Source organism: Eublepharis macularius, chromosome 18 (assembly GCF_028583425.1).
Source record: "Eublepharis macularius isolate TG4126 chromosome 18, MPM_Emac_v1.0, whole genome shotgun sequence".
NCBI lineage: Eukaryota > Metazoa > Chordata > Lepidosauria > Squamata > Eublepharidae > Eublepharis > Eublepharis macularius.
This window is the reverse complement of record NC_072807.1, coordinates 29,348,570-29,369,871: the sequence shown is the minus strand read 5'-3', so window position 1 is coordinate 29,369,871 and position 21,302 is coordinate 29,348,570. Positions and strand designations below refer to the sequence as shown.

At 44.7% G+C, this 21,302-nt stretch overlaps 2 protein-coding genes across 3 annotated transcripts in view; one reads left to right on the top strand and one right to left on the bottom strand.

Annotated features, from left to right (window-relative positions):
* GLDN (gliomedin) overlaps positions 1-13,007 on the top strand; it is a 33,929-nt gene extending 20,922 nt beyond the window's left edge. For both annotated transcript variants that reach the window (XM_055002324.1, XM_055002323.1), the window contains exons 7-10: positions 5,806-5,889; positions 5,972-6,097; positions 7,375-7,525; positions 10,106-13,007. In XM_055002324.1, coding sequence (XP_054858299.1) covers positions 5,806-5,889; positions 5,972-6,097; positions 7,375-7,525; positions 10,106-10,565 — 821 coding nt within the window. In that variant the 3' untranslated portion in view covers positions 10,566-13,007. The remainder of the gene's footprint in view (positions 1-5,805; positions 5,890-5,971; positions 6,098-7,374; positions 7,526-10,105) is intronic.
* A 4,268-nt stretch (positions 13,008-17,275) lies between these two features.
* Positions 17,276-21,302, bottom strand: part of DMXL2 (Dmx like 2) — an 81,368-nt gene continuing 77,341 nt past the window's right edge. The window contains exons 43-44 of the mRNA XM_055002322.1: positions 20,049-20,266; positions 17,276-19,112 (exon numbers count right to left, since the gene is read on the bottom strand). Coding sequence (XP_054858297.1) covers positions 18,903-19,112; positions 20,049-20,266 — 428 coding nt within the window. The 3' untranslated portion in view covers positions 17,276-18,902. The remainder of the gene's footprint in view (positions 19,113-20,048; positions 20,267-21,302) is intronic.

The following is a 21,302-nucleotide window of genomic DNA, read 5'->3' as shown; positions in this document are numbered from 1 at the left end:
TTCTTTTTAATGCTCGGAAAAATCTGATTAACTGCTGACTTGTATATTCCTGCAGAGTGAGCCCCCCTTTATTCTACTGGTCCTTTCCAGTACCCTTTGGTGTATCTCAAAACCTGTTTTTGCACCAGCCTCATCTAATCTGACTAAATTTGCAGCCACAGCCTGCGTTCCATTGGAAGGCGGTACAAACGGCAGAGCCGGGGGGGGGGCTTCCTCGCCAGGCCCCGAAACATCTTTCCCCCCCTCTTTTCCTTCCCCTGTTGGATTTTTCTACTGAACTGGCAAAGTGTTGTGGGGAATTCCGAAATTGGCTATTTAGTGATGATTTTGGTTTGTCTGTTTTTGTTATAAAGTATTACAATACCATTGTTTTATGGAATGCTTCAATGAGCTTTGGCCATTTCGCGAGACGCGCAGTGCTGTGGGGCGTGTTGACATCGCGGGGCTTGACGCGGACGATGCAACTGTATTCTTTGAGAAAGAACTTTGGAAACGGACCTTTATGGGGATCTGGACCGTCCATTAGAAAATTCATGGTCATAGAACTATCAATGTACACCTAAAGAATATTATCAAGGTCTACATGTGATCTGTGACCTTCACAGTGTCTGGGATTACCTTGGACTGTACCCATATTGAACTGGAATATAAGGCGAAATTGACTCTACAAATGATAAATTGTGTCAGGTGACATCAGAAAGCATTTGCACTTTAATAGTAACTACTATAGGATTTGGAGCACGGGACACTTTAATTGACTGTTTTGGAGCATATATGACGCCTGTATAATTGAAATTATCTTATATTGTAATATGTGGTATATGTCTTGGGAATATAATAGGAAATAGGTTAATTTATTAACAGATATATTGTTGATTATAAGGAATAAATATATTGTTGATTGTAAGATTACTGGGAGGAGACATTAATAACACACGGGAAACTTCTCTTTTCTGCCTTATGGAATGCTTCAGCACGGCGACTTACAAGACTTACCATGTGTTGTTTGTCAGGGGAGGGAGGCAAATTTGGAAACTTCATTGCTGGCTTGGGTTGTCCCACGTCTTGGTTCATATAAGTTTATCCCACCAAGGAGCTCAGAGTTTACACAAGTCTCCCTTCCTCATTTTATTACCACAACAATCCTGTGAGGGAGGCTAGGGTGAGAGTAAGTGGCTGGCCAGAGGTCATCCAGTAAGCTTTGGGGAGAGTGTACATTTGAAACTGAATTGGCCTGATTCTAATCCTTTACTGTAACTGCTATACCACATTAGCTCTCCGATGTGTAATTCTGTAAGAACGACAGAAATAAGTTCCTTCAAAGAGGATAAAAAAACCGGTGGCATTTCCCTCCTGTGTTTTTGTGCTATCAGTTTTCTCTCATTTTATGGATCTCTGTGGGAAATGTGGAAGCTGCACTGAAATAAACAAGTTTAATGTTACTTTCTGCATCAAAGCTAGAAAAAGCAGGATAAAAAGGCCAAGGGGACAATGCCTTTGGTTGGACCAGCTGAGAATACTATCCAAGATTTTAAGCTTTTTTTGAAAAGGCTGTTATATAAAAGACGGCTTTCTTTTTTAAAGTTGTAATTATATCTTGGTGATGTAAACACCCATCATAACAAGCATTCGGGGTGGTGATGGAGTGAGGTTTTGTGTGTTCCTGGGACCTCTGTGACATCATTGACAGTAGAGGCCAACATTTCGGCTGGGGTAGGTTTGGTGGTAGAGCTCAGGCTCTGGATGTATATGGTCACAGGTTCAATCCCCAGTTGAAGCAACTCAAATGTTAGGAAAGACCTTCCGCCATTCGCTGTGTACAACTGGGGGCTCCATGGACCGGTGGTCTGTCTTGATGTAAGGCAGGTTCTGAATTGCTAGCGAAGCAGGAGAGCAATCTCTGCAGCCTGCTTGTAATTTTTAACCTCCTACCCCAAGTGGGCATTATTAGCCAAGGTGTTTTGGGCTATTAAGGTCACCACTGGTTGGCTGATTCTCTCTGCATTCAGAATGGACTGAAATGATTTCATGTCTCCCCTCAGTCTTCCTTCAGGAAACTCAGAGCAGTATGGGGTGGGCTTCATGGCAGTCTCTCCAACTAAGGGGGGGCGGTCTCAAGTACGCCCCCCTCAGCTTCACGCACCTTCTTGCTGTCCTCTTTGTGAACCTTGTGGCCACTCTGCAAGTTCTCCTTAGCAATGATTTCTGTCTCGGACAAGTTCCCTTCAGTTGTTGATCACGCCGATTCCACCCCCTGAAGAGAAAATTCAGGTTGATGTTCGGTGCTCTTAAAGCAAAGCCGTCAAAGCGAAACGCCATAAAGAACGGCGGTGCTATTTCTGAACTGTCTCACCTTTTTGTGAAGAAGATGGATGCTGTGGCGAGTCGAGTAATGAGCCTGTGAAGTGGGAACGTGGCCTTCTTCCAGTGTTCAGAACAGAACGTGCCACTTCAAGGATGCTGGAGGAGAACGTTGGCCTCTCCTCCTTGTACTATTTTGGGGGCTGCTTGATAGTTTGCTGTAAGAACTGGCGCCCCACTGTTTCCCCTTCCCTGCTGTGTCTAGCTTCTGTCTTATCTAACAAGAAGAAAAGGAGATAATTGTCAATACGGATTTTAGCAGCGTGTGCAAGGTAGGCCTTGGCTTCTAGGAGGCTGCTGCCCAAATCTGTCCATTTCTTTTTTTGTGATTTTTCAGGTAGGGATGCTTTTGAAGTTCTTCTCATCTGTTTTCCCCGCCCCAGTTTTGGATTTCCAAATCACCTGTTCTGACTACTGAAGTGCATCGGTAGCTTTCCTTTTTGTTAATTCCCAAATTTCGTGTACAGCACAAGATTTGCTGCACTGCCGTTTTTGATGGTCTCTTTCTCCTAGTTACCTATGTACATTAATAAAACACTGCAAAAAAGTACTCCTGATGTGTGATTGTTTCTATTCTTGTGCCCAAACTCTTTGTGTGTGTGTTTCATCAGGTGTGCAGAAAAACACTGCACAAAAAAAATCTTTGTGCAGCCATGACTACAATCCAGCCAGAAGTGCTTTTTTGCAGTGTTTGTATCTGTGCATTCTGGCGCTTAGGTAATGTAGAGGGAGAACTGGAAGGATCTGAGAGCTGCAAACTATGCATGCCTCAATTCTAGAAGGATCTGAGAGCTGCAAACTATGCATGCCTCAATTCTGGAATTAATATTTGGAATTATCTGAGTTAAATCAAAATGAAGGAAGAGTTGGAATGCAGCACCATGCAAAACCTGTGAAACAATAGTCGATGGGAGTGGGGCAGATTACAAAATGCCTGGATTTTATGAACAGCAGAATATTCAGACATGGGTAGAATATTGCGGTTTCTTTGTGACCTGCTATAAGGAAGTCGCTGGTAGAGTGTAGTGGTTAGAGTAACTCCCTCCCCATCCTTGTTGATACTTTGAAATTTTGAAGAAGGGTATCAGGTGCCACCACAAAATGGGAGAGGGAAGGGAAAATACTCTCTCATTTTTCCTGTCTTGGAGGGTACAGTACAAGCATGCTTCCTTAAACAACCTTTTATCTTTTTCTGTGGAACAGTCAAGGCTCACACCACCTTTAGCAAAGAGAGACAGCCTTAAGGCCAATGATGTTTTCCATTGGATGTCATCCAAGGCCTGAAGATCGCTTTGTGATGTCATCATTGATATCTGTCTGAGAATCATAAGCATGCTGAATGTGCCTGTGAAACTCACAACCAGACGAAACATGATGGCAGACACGAATGGCTGTTTTGGCATTTGAAAAGGCTCAAGTGGTGGTGGTCGGGTTGGTGGGCACGAGCTCTCCTGGTCCCTGTGGGCTGTGGTCCCAATCAGAATCAGGCCCTCACAGCATTTTAAAACAGCCAAATTGTTCTCTAAATTGACACCGATGGCTTCAGTAATGTCTAGTTTGGTTCTTACTATGTTAGGACAACAGGAGAGTTTTCTTTTAAAAATAAAACTCAGTGGTTGTGATCCAAAGCAGCTCTCCCAGTCTGTGTACAAAGGAGATAGAAAATACCCTGAGGCGTGGCTCTCCATGTGTTATCTGGAAGCCCCCGGGGGTATCTGGAAGCCCTAGAACTGCATTTCTGGAGATCCATATATGCTTTCTAGAAGATTATGAATGTGCCACTTTTCAGATAATTGGCGCCTCTAACTCAGGATTGAATAATCTGACTGGCAGTGGGTATGAGTGATTATTTCCTGTTTGGTTATTTATTTTTTTAAAAAGTATTCCTTTGTTTGACCTGTTGATGGGCCTGGCTCTCTGCTATCCACTGCTGTTTTTTCAGATTGCGTTGTGTGCACCTGAAGGTTTTTTGATTCTAGAATTCTTTCAGTGCTAGTCATGGCGAGGAGAAAAGAGTAATGTAGGATAACTACCCCTAGTGGACAAAGGACTGGAAATCCTGCACAGCTCCATTTCCCTCCGCCGTCTCAGGGTTCGCTCAACATTGGTTGTACTTTTCTGAGCTCAGGTTGGTCTTTGCATGCTCAGTAGCTAGAAGGGTGCTTTCCAAAAGGAGAGAGTTAGGTGAGATTTTCCATTTTGCTGAATTCTGCTCCCAGGATCAGCTTTGTGTTGTGAGTGTGGGGATACGTAGACCCTTGCCTAGAGAGGAGCTGAGGTTTAGATGCCATAGTAAAGAGGCCATATGGGAGGAACGAGGAAAGTCCTGGCTCAGAAAGAAAAGTCTACCTGGTATGTAGTGCTTCTAAACTGAGGCCTGCTGTGGATAATGCCGAGGTGCTCATAAATGTGGTTAGAAGATGTTACAGACCAGGGTGGGACCCGGCCGGGGGGGGGGGGCTCAGCCCTCCGATCTCTCTTCTTCTCTTTCCCATGTAAATCCACCTTCCCCTTCTTCTTTGGTTTTCAACTGTAGTACACTATTGTGTCTGTGCTGTCATTAACGATGGTTAGTCCAAACCGTGGTTAGCTTTATCCATCTTGTTCAGCACCAAGGTTAGCACCTGATTTCCCTCTATAATTTGTCTTAACCAGTTGAGCCCCTACCAATGCTGTCTGACTGCAGGACACAGGCATCATTTTTCTAGGTCTGGTAACACATTGTGGCATAGCTCCCCCCCCTCCAATCTCATTCCTTCCGTGAGATGTGCAGTGTTGTCACGAGGCTGTAGCTGGGGGCTGGGCCGTGTTTCTTCCACATGGAGGAAAGGTGGGATAAAATTGCAAAAATAAGAAAAGAATTTCAAGCCCAATTTTATGCATTTTTTGGGTGGGGCGGGTAGTAAAATCATCACATCCTCTGATTAGCAGTGCAAGTGTGTCTTTAGGAGTGTTCTCATGGGGTGAGAGCTGAGGGTTTGCCACATCCTGGAGAGGAACTGAAATCGAAAGTCTTCGAGACATGGGTGGTGTAATAGAGTTGTGACAGATCTAGTTTGTCTGCTGAGCATCCAGGGTGATGTGCACAGCTCACTGTCCAGCAAGGCAGAGGTGTTAACATTCATGGTCTGATGACTTTAAACACAATGAAGGAAAAGTCTGTGCATCTGATTGGTTGTTTTCTAAATGCAGTTCTTTGACACTTGCCAGCGTTTCCAATTGTACACCCACAAGTTATCTTGGTCCCCACCCTGGCCGTTTCCACACGGCTTACCTTGTTCTGAAAAACAGCGAAATCTTGGAAGGATTTCGCGGAAGAGTTCGCTGTTTTCTGGAACAAGGTAAGCTGTGTGGAAACGGCCCCTTTGGTGTGGGCCTCATTGCAAATCCACATTTTAGGCCAAAAGACTCACTGGTATTTCTCTCTCCTGCCCACAAATTTAGGGGACACATGTGATGTTCCAAATGATGATACTCTGATAGGAAAAGTGGAAGAAACGGCCACCCTCTATCACCGTAAAAATTCAGGTAACTGTTTGCAAAACCTGTGCTCAACTATTTTCCTTACTTAGCTGCATTGGTTGTGCTAATTGTTTCTTTTCTCCGTTAGAATGCATCATTAAATCAGTAGGAAACCCTGTTGAGGTTAAGAAGATGAAAGAGACTTTTGGAGTGTGGATGATGGATCCTGCAAATCGAAGCGATGAGCGGGTTTGGATTACGGAACATTTTGCAGGTATTGAGGTGTCTCTGGAAGATGTTCTTAGAACTGGGCATCTCAAAGCATTTGACCACGTGTGCTGCTATTAGGATCCTCCCAAAGGCAGGTATCATACTCACCGTGGGCAAACGTGCCCTTCTTTCCAGAGGATTTACCGAATCAGGCAAACAAGACTGGGGCAGGAAGGACATGCTGGGGAATGACCGGTTGAGCTAGTTGTTGGCTGTGGAAGAGCAAATACTTAAGGCAGGGGTCTCCAGCCTTTTGAAGCCTGCAGGCACCTTTGGAATTCTAACACAACATGATGGGCCCAGCCACAAAATGGCTGCCACAGGAGATGGAGCCAGCCACAAAATGGCTGCCCCAACGTGTCTTCACTCACACAGTGGTGGTGGCAACTGCTGCCAAACCAATGTTTTAAAAAAACCTGCACACACAATCAAATCTCCAGTGTCCAATCAGAAGACTTGCTGGGCAAAAGCTCCTCCTAGCCCTTCTCATTTTCTAAAAACGTTCAGCAGGCACCAGGGTTGGGGACCCTGGCTTAAGTCTTTGATAGTTGAAATTAAGGCTTTAGCTCTCACTGTTTCAGAGACTGAAGGCAAAAGGGAGACTCATGGACCAAGTGTAGCCATTGGTAAGGTTTGAAAAAGCAGTAAGCAGCCTCAGAGCAGCAACTGACAGAGGCATCTGGGGTAGGGGGAGAAGACTGGAACATCCCCCCCCCCAAAAAAAAACTTTGGGTCACACTAAATGTGATGTTGAGAAGTCTGTGCGTGGTACAATAGAAAGGTAAACAGTGGCAATGAGTTCCAATTTGGATTAGGGACATGGAGTACTGGGGGAGGGGGGTACTCCTTTTATTTACTCAACTGCTGTTGGCCATGGGAGTTGGCGTTTGCCCCATTGTGGGTGGCACAGGAGGAAAGAGTTGCTTCTCTCCCCTTGGTACCATAGCACTGATTTGAATTTTTCTCCCCTCACCCATTACTATTTATACTTCAAATAGAAGATTCACAGTGCAATACTAAACAGATTTACTCCGATCTAAGCACATTAATTTCAGTGGAGTAACCGGAGTAACTCGGTTTAGGATTGCCCTGTTAATCTCAGTGCTGTCAATGTGGTATCATCTAGCTTGGACCTCAACAGCGTCTTTTATCAAACCCAGTGTATCATCGGTGGCAGTTAATTCTCCCCTAAAAGGAGGCATTTAGTTGGGTAAAGATAAGGGAGGTTAGATATAATCCATCTTGGTTTTCTCCATACCTTTCCCCCACCCCTCCAAACAGGCAGAATATTAAAAGAATACGCTGATGTGACCGCCTTGCTGAATGACAGCTACGAGGTCATCGAGCTCCCATGGAACTTTTATGGATGTGGCCATGCCATCTATAATAACGCAATATATTATCAGAAAATTGGGACCAACACCATTGTAAAGTAAGTAGGTTGTGGAAAGTCAGCTTACAGGCAGAGATCATCACCATGTCCAAACACTCAGATACGAGGCTGATGAGCCACAATTTATTATTATTTTTAACCCAGCCACCTGATGGCATGTGCCCATCAAAATCAAGGCTGTTTCCAAAATCTGTAAAAACAATGCAACAGATTGTGGTCAGCCCCGCAAAGGACTGTAAAGTGTTAAGATCCTTTGGTATTGCTCCTTCACTTTCCAGTGCTGCTTAAGTTTTTTTTCTGTACATCAGTTGGACATGACCAAGATACCTCTGTTACTAAGATGCCTCTTGAGTTGACTGGAATGTTTGAAGTGGTATAGTCTGAGTAGGTCCGTACCATGTGGATAGCTATTCAGAACATAATCCACATCAGGGGTTCTAATATTTTTTACCCCGGTTTCCCCTGATCCCGAATGTTTTAATTGTATCACAGATGAGCCACGGTTGGTTGTCATTCAAGAAACTCGTTCAGAAATATACAACTTCTTCTGTTTTCCGGGAAGAAGTTAACACACACCTGTTTTTAATTTCTGTTGGGAATTCCAAAAACAGATCTTCTGACTGAAAAAAAGGGGAATGTATATTAGGTTTTTAATTGCTCTCCCACCCCCACTTTTGGCTTGTTTTTGCCTTTTCAGAACTCTGTGTCCAAAGTGGGGGGCTACACTTGCTTGATCAGGAAGTCACTGTGGTCTTTTCTATGCTGTGTCTTTCCCCCAAAGTTCACTGTGGTCCAGACGAGGGCTGTTTGCGCATTGGCGGCTTGTGTAGTATGGTACCTGGGTCTGCAGATGGTGAGATCCCAGCTGTGGTTTCATTAGGGTGGTTTGATAGGAGAGAGCCAAAGATTGTTCTTGAAGAGTGAGCCAACAAAAACATCCGCCTCTGCAGGCAGGTGGGAGGTTCTCCTTTGGTTTCTCCATTGGTGAAAATAAGCAAGCAAAGGAGAATATGTTCCTAGCATTCTCAGCTGCTTGGCCCAGTCAAAAGGGCTTTCATCTCAGCAGCGTTAGATTCTGGGAAGGAGGAAAAGTCTCTGGGACCAGCGCTTGGCAGAAGGTTGCCATTGCCAAGGTCACGGTGGACTTCACTGGAGTATCTGTGTGGAATGTAGACCAGATATAATGAATAAATATTTGGGGTGTGGTTTGTGAATGGCAATGCGACCTCTTTGCAAATTTTCATCATAAACAGCACAGTCAAAACGCTCATTAAAGAAGGCGTTTCAGATTTACTATCAGAGCAATCCTACACAGATTTACTCCAGTCTAAGTCTAGTGAATTCAGTGGTTCCAGTTTGGAATAACTCTGCATAGAATTGCACTGATGGTGTTTTATAGATGGACGGGCAATTTGACTATCTTAGTCCTATTTTGGGGGACAATGGGAGGAATGCGGTGGGGTCGGTTGTGCCTCCTCAAATATGCTCTGAATTTACTGGAATAAAAGGAGAACTTGTAATAGGATCAGCACTATTTTAATGAGCTTCTTTTCTTTTGGTCCTGACTACATCCTGAAATCTGCCCTTTTTGTTTAGCAAATGATATGGAAAGGGATTTTTTTCAAGATGTATTTATTTACAGATTTGTACTGGGCCTGCTCAAGGTTGCTCGTGCAATCAAACCAAATCGTTCCCCAGCGTTTAGCAGCATCCAATCAATGATTTTAAGAACTGCTGGCCGCAAGTTTGTTTCGCTTTGATTGCTGTAAATTGCTTTTAAACTTTGTTTTAAAGCTGCTGAATGGAGTGGGGAAAGGGGGGGGAGGTCCTTTTTTCGTAAATAAATACCATGACCTATGGGGGGATGTTGCATCACGTTTTCTTGGCAGACTTTTTGTTATGGGGTGGTTTGCCATTGCCTTCCCCAGTCATCTACACTTTACCCCCAGGAAACTGGGTACTCATTTTACCGACCTCGGAAGGATGGAAGGCTGAGTCAGCCTTGAGCCAGCTACTTGAACCCACCTTCCGCAAGGATTGAATTTAGGTTGTGAGCAGAGCTTGGACTGCAGTACTGTAGCTTACCACTCTGCGCCACGGGGCTCCTATTTTTTTAAAGTAATGTAACATTAATACTTAACATTTACAAAGTGCTTTTTGAATGTCCACGTATAATTTCTTATTGGGATCTTTATGGCAGGTTTGTGGGAAAAGGGGCCGAGGGTGTGGTTCAGGAGAACATTTCTGTGGCTGGAAGATTTCCTCAGTGCAGAACCTGACTTCCTCACCATCTCCTTCCTGCTACTCCTCCAAAGGCACCCCTGAATGATGTTTCAGGAGGTTGTCTCTTCCCTGTGAAGTGGGTTAGGCTGCAAGGGATTGGCTGGCCCAAGCTCACCCAGTGAGCTTCCCTGGCAAAGTGAGGATTTGAACCCCCTCTGGGGACTCTGTTTTGGGTGGAAAAGTGGCATGTAAGTGTTGCAAAGAAATTAAGTAAATCCTGCTCTCCAGCCCCCTAGTCTGGCACTTTAACTGCTGCTCTTTTCTGCGCTATGCAACACCCACTTTTGCAGTGGGTGTTGCATAGTGCTCTTAACTATTTTGGATCGTCCATTGCAGATTTGACCTGGGGAAAAAATTGTCCGAAATTCTTGTGCTCGAGCGTGCCTGGAACCACTTGCGCCATTACCTCTTCGCTTACTCTAAAACCTACTTCAACATCGCTGTGGACGAAATGGGATTTTGGGTGATGTACGTGGAGAGGTTTGACGAAACTATCATGGTGGCCTACGTGGAAGAGGAGAAGTTTTCGGTGCTGCTGAACATCAACACCACCTACCCCAAATCCAAAGCCGGCAACGCCTTCATTGCCTGCGGGGTGCTGTATGTCACTGACAAGAATGATACCTATGTGACATTTGCTTTTGACCTGCTGAGTGAGAAGCAGATTGATGCGAGCTTCGCGCTGAAACGGAGCCCGTCCAACCTGGCGATGCTCACCTACAATCCAAGAGATAAACACCTTTATACGTGGGAGAAGGGCTCATTGATGAAGTACCCGGTCCATTTTACCAGCTGAGCACGTCCCGTTGGAAACAATCCGTCGCTCAGCCTATTTTGGCCTCTGTTAAGCAATAAATAATTTGTAGGGGAGGCCCCTTATCTGCTCTCCTGTAATCCGTCTCTCTTGTCCAAGGAGAGAAGAAATTTGGAACTGCAGCCATGTATGTGCATTTTAGGGGAAGGTATGACCCTTGTGGTGTCATTTGTGCCTGTTTAGGTTTTCTTGGCTGTTGTTGGCTCTGTAGAACGAAGGGCTGCTTAATATTATAGCCAATCCTACGTGCTAGCGAACACAAAAAGAGTGTGTTGCTGTTCCGTTGCAGGGGTGCACAAGATATAGTCCAGGGGCCCCCCAGGGCCCACTAGTGCCTGTAAACCCCACCCTACCCCAAATCGGGTCACTTAGCCAGTATTTATGGTCTTCCTGCCTCCAGGTGGCTGTATCTCTGAGCAAAGAGCAGCTCAGTAGCATCCGGAGCCCTGGATGCCAATGAAACAGATGGGTGACATGTTGAGGCAAGCTGTTAAGAAAAAAGGCCAGAAGCCAGGCTCCAGACCCCAAAACCAAGTGGAAGATGAAGGTTTAAACCCCTCTCCCTTCCTGGAACAAGCCTGTTGTGCAATTTTTCTGCAGAACAAAATGGTGCTCTTCATCTTCTCGGTTTGAGGCCCCCGGTGTTGCCAAATCCCTCGCTTCCCAGCCCCTGAGCTTCATGGAGCAAGGTCTGGTGATGTCATGGGATGGAATCTGGTGACATCATACCTTCACAATATGACCTCTCTAGTTCTGGTCAAAGCCAATTCTGGCCTGTGTAACTGTTTGTGTTGTGTGCCCCTCTGCTTTCATTCATCCTTCTGCTGATTAAATTGTCTCCACTGAGCAGCTGATCGACTAAATGGAACTGTTGCTGCAATTTCTAACAATGGTTGCCTTGTGCAACTCTACTATACTCTAGTATACCTACAATGCAGAAAGAAGGCGTGGATTCTGAAGCAGCTGACTGTGAGCGAGTCCCAGGGCCCGCCTATTCCACAATCCTGACACACAACACTAGCAATCCATCTAGGTGTAAAAGAAAAGCGAAATGCAAAAAGTTAAGACAGAGGCCAGGCAAAAATAGAATTCAGCACGTGCAACGTATGCCTTTTAATGGCGTACAGTTTGGCTAGAGAAAACTAGCAGCTGCAGCATTTGCTGCATGCACTAATGGGTGGGTTGCAATTTGTTGGTCTGCAGGCAAAGTTCCTAGAGTGGGACCAACCAAAATAGTACAAAGCAGAGCGTGAGCTCTCAAGTTCTGGAGGAATCACAAATTAAGTCCCTGATGTTTTGTTTTTAAACATTGGAAGGTGTAAAAGTTATACAGCTGTAGAAACCTTTTATCTGAGGTTTAAGTTAGAAGCAAGTAGTGCAATGGAGCCCTAGGCAGGGCTCATTTCGAGGGGGAATGCGCCGGAATGCAGTTCTGGCAGTTCCCCAAAGAGGTCACATGACAGGTGGCCCCGTCCACCTGACTCAGCCATTTTGGGCCCATTTCGGCCTGGATTGGGGCCGAAATGGCCCAGATCGAGCCTCTGACGGGTGGTGGATCACTCACCTGCTCAGCAGTGGCCCAATCCTGACCATTTTGGGCCCCTTTTCAGCCATTTTTGCCATTTTGGGCCCAATTTTGGCCCTGAATGGCCAGGATTGGGTCTAAAACAGCCAGAATAGGTGATGTCAGGGGGTGTGGCATATGCAAATCAGTTATACTAATGACACACTTCCGTTGATGGCACGGGTCGTGGCATATGCTAATGAGTTGTGCTAATGAGTTGTGCTAATGAGTTCTTCCAGCTCTTTTTCTACGAAATGACCCCTGGCCCTAGGTAAACAGGTCAACAGCTCAATTCCTGCCCTATCACTGTTACTTCTTTGCTAAGTTTCTGGAATTAACTTCCCTGTAAACTTCTCTTGCTTTTCTGTGGTGTGCCTGGTTCTATTTATGTATATCGTAAGAGAAACTCCTCTTATGTTTTCTGAAGAGTGAGATGATGTAAGTGATTTCACAGCCTGCTTTTACTTGTTTTAACTTTACAAGCATCCATAGCATCAAACCAGTTTGAATGCAGAAAAAGCCACCTGTTCTATGGCAAACTTCTTGTGCCAAACAAGCTTTTAGTGGTTCTTTTATAAGGAAAAGAGGTGTGGTTTGATAATTTAGCCCTCCACAATTCACATGGATTCTAGATTCTTTCTGTGTTACGGGTGATGGCATATGTGGGAATGTTTCTTTGTCAAACTCCAACTGGTAAATCTGTAACCATGCCTGATGGTTAAGAATTGTAAATTCTCACAAGAACCTATCAATAGAGATGAAAAATTTCTGGAAATCGTTAAGCCATGGAAAACAGTTTTCTTCTGAAAAAAGTGGAAATTTTAGAAAAAAATTTGAAATACATGCAATATTTCTTATCAGACCTAAACTTATTTTTATCCCTTTAACAGCATACAATGCATAGTTTATAATTTATAATGTAAATAGTGGCCAAAATTGTTTGACCTATTTTAAGTATAAATGTCTTAGTTTTCCACAAGCAAAACTGTGAAGATACATAGAGAGAGACTCAGTCTGTCAGAGGTAAATGGAAAAGAGCAAGAGTCCAGTAGCAAAAGACTTAACAAAATTTGTGGTAGGGTATGAGCTTTCATGAGCCACAGCTCACTTCTTCAGTTCACTTCATACCCTCCCACACATTTTGATAGTCTTCTAAGTGCTACTGGACTTTTGCTCTTTTCTACTGCTACAGACAGACTAATACGGCTACTTGTCTTGATCTAGAGGTAAATGGAGACAGCACAGAATGTCTGGGTATCGCTTCTCTCTCTCTCTCTCTCTCTCTGTGCTTTTGACTCGGATAGGGCCAGATATGTGGGTAGATGGACGCACACACGCATGCACGCGCACACACACACACCCAGTGTGAAGGCGATGGTCAAATGAAGTAGTTCGTATCACTTTAGAAGAGGCAGGCATGAGACTCCTCCTGAAGAAGGCACCCCCGTCCTTGAAAACTAAACAATTACCACCTGGAAATTCCATTTTGGGGCAAGGGGGTGAAGAGGATGTGTATGCAGTTTCACACAATCTTGCCGGAGACAGGAGATCTAGGCCCATTTTAATCCATATCCAAGTCTTGATTTGGGATAGAAACTGCCTTTGTATCAAAATCCACAAAAAGGTCTCGGAAGCAGTGATGCGCCCCCCCCCCCACTCTCCCTGCCAAGCTTCTACTGATCTTTGCTGGGGCAGTGGTGGGGTGTGCCAGTGTTCCCCAGACCTTTTAATGGATTTCGATGCCATCAGCTGTGGTATCCTTCTGGGGGGCTGGCTGGGTTGGGGGTAGAGGCACGGTGCTTTACCTGCAGGCCTGGGCGGGGGGGACTGCTGCTCAGCTCTCTCTGGTGGGGTCCCACAGGGGGTACATCTTGTCCACTATGCTTCATAATATCTACACAAAACCATAGCGGGAGGGCTGCTCTGCAACTGTGACTGACACTTGGCCATGTTTTTTCCCAGGGGGTTTGTGGGATTTGTGGAGGTCCTGAACAAATGCATGGAGAAGGTAGTGGATTCAAAGAAGGCTGATAAATTGAAGCTCAGTCTAGACAAGATGGAGGTGCTCTTGCTCAAGAACAAAGCCACTCAAGAAGGGAGGCGTCAGCGTGCCTTGGCAAGGGTGGCAATCCTGCTGAAGAAGCATGTTCATAGCTTCGGAGGGTGCAGCTGGATCCTGGTATAGGGATGGAGATCAGTAAGATTCTTCAGGTCGCTGCAGAGGCACTCTAGCAAGGTTCTAATTAGTCTAGGGATTATTTGAGGCCATTCTCCAAAATCTCTAATTAGCATTGGGGTTACTGTAGGTCACTGGGATTACTAGAGGTCATTCTCTGCAATTTCCAATTAGCACTGGGGTTACTCTAGGTCATCGGGGTTACTAGAGGTCATTCTCTGAAATTTCCAATAAGCACTGGGGTTACTAGAGTTCATTCTCTGAAATTTCCAGTTAGCACTGGGGTTACTCTAGGTCATTGGGGTTACTAGAAGTCATTCTCTGAACTTTCCAATAAGCACTGGGGTTAATCTAGGTCATCAGGGTTACTAGAGGCCATTCTCTGCAATTTCCAATTAGCACTGGGGTTACTCTAGGTCATTGGGGTTACTTGCGGTCATTCTCCCAAATTTCTCATTAGCATTGGGGTTACTCTAGGTCATTCGGGTTACTTGCGGTCATTCTCCAAAACGTCTAGGTAATCCATGGGTTTTTTTAGGCCAATGGGGTTACTTGTAGTCACAGGACGTGCAACATGTGCGTTTTTTAACTAGTAAGGGACCAGTGAATCTCCAGAATATAGTTTTTCTAGCTTGTATGTTTCAAATGAGGTTTTTGGGGCTGCTGGCCATATTTTTTTTAAATAATACACATCCTGCGTGGGTCAGATGGAGTCTCATGGGGCCAAGGGGACATTGAAGTCTTGAGTTGAGGTGTTACCTTGGTATACATCATAGATGGGGTGAGCGTCATACAGGTTGCAGGCTGCATGTGGGGCTGTACTGTGCTGCCCAACCATAGCCATGAACCCTTCGCTGAGCCTCTATAGGAAACGTCTTACTACTGTGAAAAATTTGAGGGAAGGGCCAAAGTGCTGCCACCCAGTGGTGAGGCCATGTTTTGACACCCCTCACTTATTACTGCATTCAGTGAGAACTTGTGGGCGAATACGGAGCACCACTTCTCAGCCTTGGCCCCAGAAAATGTCCCCACAGTGACCCAGGGTCTTGTGTTTTTAGGTACTTGAGATGCATTGAAGAAATTCTTTGCATTCACAAGTCCTTGCAAGTCATCCAGGAATTTCCCATCCCAAAGTTGGCAACCCTTGGCTACATCTCTTTCCCCAACTCCCTTCCACATCACAAAGTTCACTTGTCTGATTTATACTGCCAGAGTTTAATGAAACTTTTTGCCTCAATCTCTTTTGACTCTGGAAATGTGATAATATTTGTATTATTAAGTGCCATTGAGAAGGGGGATATAGATACACCTGTGTCCAAGCAGACTGCCAATGTTGGCTCTTTTTATTGTTTTATTATTGAGGCTCAAAACGATACCCCCTTCCAATGAGAAGATGTATAAGGTGGAACATAGTTTTAAAGAGAATGTTGTGTTACATCCATCACAACCCACAGGTGCGTGCACACAATTCCTGTGTCCAATTCTTGTCTGCTCAAACCGGTTTTGAAAATTCTACCAAAACAAACAAACAAGCAGATCAAACATGTGACCAAGAGAGTAGGCCCACTAGGAAAAACAACGTCTTTATGGTAGTACCTTCAACTCTGAAATTACTGTCATCTGTTTCCTGCCAGGGCCCACTTTTGTGTTAGAGATATTTGCAAGTACAGAGCCTATTCCTGTTCCTACCATTCTTATAATACACGGGCCTCCAGCATGTAGGCTTGTGAGCTATTGTTATTTCTCTGGCTGCTGTCTAGCAGTTCACAGAACACCACGAAGGCGGAGGAAAGGATTGCAGAAAGACGGGATCTCTTATTTCATAGGATTTTTAATCCGTCCTGCGCTTCGTTTCTAGTGCTCTTCCTAGTCCATGTTCTCTTTCTAGGACAGAACAAACTTGGTAAGGAGAAGGGAAGGAAGGGGCAGAGAGAAGTAGCTTGGGTTATTTTTTTCAGTATTCAGAAGTGGCTCTTGTTAAAGAAAAGATTGGCAGCCCTGATACAGAAAATCATTCCTTCTAATAGAAAGCTTGATAGCCAAGTGTTTATTGGCACGGCGTGGAATGGTTCACTATTTATGTCATTTATAGTCTGCCTTTCTCACTGAGACTCAAGGCAGATTACAAGTTTCAAGGACATTTCCATAAACAATGCCATAGGGTAAATAGATGCAGGCAGATTTTTGGAGTGTTCAGGGCTCTATCTATAACATTTTTATCCTACACATCTTCCAAGAAGCTCAGGGTAGCATACATGACTCTCGCCCGCAGAAAATTGTAAATTACAAAGACTGCTCCCACCCCATAGCCTAATAATGACTGAAAGCCAAGCTACAAGTGACGAATTACACTTGCCTGGCAAGTGAACAGACTCACGTGTATTTCTCCCTGTTCACTTGCCCTCCACTTGCGCTCCACTTGATCACGTGATCAAGTGGAGCGCAAGTGGAGGGCAAGTGAACAGGAAGGAATACACGTGAGTCTGAGCGGAACTACAAGTGACAAAAGGCACAGGTTGGACACTTGTCAGCTTCCCTCAAGTTTTGATGGGAAATGTAGGCATCCTAGTCTTGCAGTTTGGCTCTCCGACTGCTGTCCAATGGACTTTTCAACTGTCACTTGTCCAACATTCCGCCAAGCTGCCCACATTTCCCATCAAAACTTGAGGGAAGCTGACAAGTGTCCAACCCGTGCCTTTTGTCACTTGTAGTTCCGCTCTCTGTTAACTTGCCAGACAAGTGTAATTCGTCACTTGTAGCTTGGTTCTCAGTATGCTCTAGGAGGCACAGAACAACGGGATGGGAAGATATTAAATTGACTGTGGATGATTTCAACAGTACAGCACAGTGAAATCTTTTGGCAAAATGTGAAAGGATCAAGGTGTTTCCATGAAATAAAAGGAATTTATTTAACTTACAAAGGTAAAACTAACAAATTACATTTGCTTTCCTTTCATATACATACTTCATATCTTGCAATTAAAATTGCCTTTAGACAAAAGGTGCACTTTTATCCTGTCATAGTAGTAGTATTTGTTTTTTAAACAGTACACCACAGACACCAAAATTCTCATTGGAGAAGGGAAAAAAATACAGTTTGTTAACATTTAAATACACAGACATCAGCTCCAGTATCTTAAATAAGAACGTGTTTTCCTGTTTACAACAGAGAAAAATACATCTAGATATGACAAACAGTAGCTGGTATATTACAAGCAAACAATATTGACCTCTGCATAGTTTTATACAATATGCTGTGGTAATCCCAATTACCACGTTTATCCACTAGCTGGCCACATGGAAACCTGACATTCATCTGAAATGTGGCATTGTATGGGTCTAGCTGCAGTTTCTTTCTATAGCTTTGTTATTTCTTGGATAATTTTTTTTTAAAAAATCAAAATTCAGAAGAGGGCTAGAAATAGGTTTCTGTTCACTGCAAACATTTAATGCTCACAATACATTCCTAATGCAAAGGCAGGAGGAATTAGTAGGGGGGGAAACAAGGTCACAAAGCAAAAGTAGATGTTATACAAGACACAGTGCTGCTGCTGAAATGGCAGCCTGGGTCACATTCCTCTCTCCCCTACACAACAGCAAATGGAACTGACCCCTGCATTACGACTTCATTTTGCTGTCTGTCTCCAGATAAGGAGCAGGGCAGTGGTGGAGGAAAGCACAGCAGAATTAAATCGGCACACTAAGTTGAGCTAAACGTTGTGAAAGGAGGAAAGGGGAATTGCAACACGATACTGCCATTTTTGGCAGCAGCCCTGCATCTTTTGTAATGTCAGTTTCTCCCCAAAGCAACAGAAAACAGAAGTAAAGTGCAATTTCAGGAAACGCCTCCACCGCTCTTGAGAAACGTGCTTTTGTGCACTTTGCAGTACAAACTATGCATTAATACTAAATTAGGAGGAGGGGGCGGGAAAGACGAGGAGAAGGGTATCAGCATTCAGCAGCGTACACATTAGCCCACAGTACATTCCTCATTGCACATTGGTCCTGTTGTCTGACTATCCCCACGTCCCTAGAAATTGAACCCATCCCCCAGATCATAACTAAGTTCATACTGGCATCCCATTCCCTTCATTACAGCGAACTGTTTCCATGTGAAAAAGAAACAAAAAGGGGTGGGGGCAGACATGCTTGAAATTGATGTCAAGGACTTGGAAAAATATCCAGGAATTACTCCCCCGCCCCGAGAGAGAGAACTTTATGGATTCGCGGCAACTGTACATCTGCAAGCATCTTCTTGAGTGCTTGCTTAATAAACCAGGCTTTTGGGTCACTTGAATGTGGACTTCTATCCGATACAGTGCATGCATTTCCAGCCCATCAATCCACAGATGCAGTGCTCAAAACAATACAAGTGTTGTGTTTTTGCTTTTAAAGTCAAAACGTGGCTCATCATTGCAATTTCAGCTATAGCGTTAAACACTGCGTGACGACGCTGAAAGCGAAGTGCGGGGGCCTCCCTCCTGGAGCCCCTAGCTACAGCTCGCCTCGTGCTGTTTCCCCTGGAATATTAAAAAAAAAAGAAAACCTGCTCAAGCTGGGGGTGGTGGCAGCACAAAGCCTACAACATGTCACAAAGGCTGGAAGGGATGCCGAAAGCGTTGGGCAGCACCCGCATTTTCAGGGTGCCATCCGCTCCACAGGAGAAGGTGCGATTGCCGTGCGCCATTTCAATTTGCATGACTCCAGCGCTGAGGTTTCGGAAGAGAGACTGCTTGGCATGCTCGTGTTTAAAGGAGTGGATTAAACCATAGCCTGTCAGCCTCCACACCTAGAGCGAGAGAGAATGGCAGAGAAGCGTCCTGTCAATAGATTTATCTGGGTGGAGGAAAGCCAACCATAATCCTGTGTGCATAAATGTGCATGTATACTGATTGTACACATGTAGAGGGACCTAATACCCTGGCCCTAACAGCACTTATGCGCCAGGGTGGGTACACTGCCTATACATGTACAAACCTGTATGGGCTGCGTAGGAGCTCTGCCCACACTGGGCCAATTGTGCATAAGAGTATTGGGTGGGGGTGGGGGCAGCACATTCTGTCTCCCATTCCTCTGTATGCACAATATTATAGGTATAGGACTTGTGTGAATCCGGACTCTGAAACATGGGGCAACCAAACCCAGAAAAATCAATGTGGCATCTTAAAATCAATGTGGCATCTTAGAAAAGGCAAATGGTGCGAAGGGAAGAGCCTTTAATAATTATATACCCCTACGCATTTTGCAACAGCTTCGTCAGGGGGATCTATCAAGAAATACAAAATACATAATGAGTACAACCCCTTAAACATTGATAACACTTATTTATAATGAAAAGATAGGACAATTTCACAGAGCATGTTCAGAGCGCAATGCATAACGAATGCTTACTATATGGATAACTAAACGAACATTAATATATACTCCGTGTTTCCTAATCACAAAAAGATTACTTCTTTAAACTGAAAGATTATTTCCTTTAAATTTCTTTTAAAAGGCTCTTCCATTTGCCTCCCCACCCCTTCGTTTTGCCTTGGTGCAGCCCCCTTCTTTTCTATCTTAAAACTTGGAACATAAAATTAAGGACACACACAAACACATTTTCTAACAGACTATAAAGCATTTAGTTAACCACCCACGTAATAACTGATGTCTCAGAAATCACAAGCACTGCTCGTTTGTACAGACTAACCTTTTGGGGGGCGGGGCTATTGGACATCCTTACCTTTATGTTGCCTTCCGCCGAGCCGGTAGAAAAACATTCTTCCGACGTGTCTAGGGAAAGGGCCTTAATAGCAGAGTCATGCGCTTGGAAGGTATGAAGGACTTGTCTCTGTCTGATATCAAAGATGGAGATGTAACCTTTCCTGCCTCCAGAAAGCAGCAGCTGGTGCTTTGGCGCATACTGAAGGACTGTAGCACCGTTATCGTGACAAGCGAAGGCTGCGGGAGAAACCCCCAAATGGACAATTTTTGTGAATGATGAACTTCACTCAGCTGACTTGAGAGCCACTTCACTCAGCTGCCCAAGACTAATGGTGTTATTTATTTATTTATTTTTATTTTATCGTATTTGTATTCCACCCTCCCTGCTCACAGGGCGGATAACAGCATTAAGAACATTTAAAACATTCCATATAAAACATTTAAAAGCATCATACAAAAATATAAAAAATAGCAGCACTCTTTTTCCTGATGGCGGCAATACAGTCAATAACAAATAATGCAACGGTACAGTTAAGAACAGCTTAAGAACAGTGGTGGGCAGCTCTCATAGTGAGGGGGGTAGATGTTGTATCCTCCAGCCAGTGGAGGCCCAGCCTCAGCCATAAGCCTGGCGGAACAACTCTCTCTTACAGGCCTGGAGGAAAGATAGTAGATCCTGCCGGGCCCTGGTCTTGGTAGACAGAGCGTTCCACCAGGTAGGAGCCAGGACTGAGAAAGCTCTGGCTCTAGTCGAGGCCAGGCAGGCCACCTTGGAGCCAGGGACTGATAACAATTTCTTTCCTCCCGATTGGAGAGTCCTCTGGGGAATATACGGGGCTACCAGCGTAATGGACAGAGAGCTAATTTGGGTTCACATCTCCAAGTCTGCTACGCAACTCATTGGGTCAGGTCTTGTGCCAGTCATGGCCTCTAAGAGGGAACATCTGGAGCTGCTTCATATCGAGTCGGACCTTGGTCTATCCCTATAAGCATTCTTGACTCTGGAAGCGGCTCTTGGGAGTCTCAGGTGGAGGACTATCACATCACCTGGCTAATACCTGATCCTTTCAACTGGAGATTGATCCTGAGACCTCCTGCATGCATGGCAGAGGCTTTACACCACTAAGCCAACATCTCATTTCTACCTCACAGAGTTGTTGCGAGGATAAAATGAAGTGGTGTGCACGTGTGTGTGGCGGGGAAGGCCAGGAATACTACCATTCGGTCCTTGGAGGAACGGGGAAGGCCAGGAATACTGCCATTTGGTCCTTGG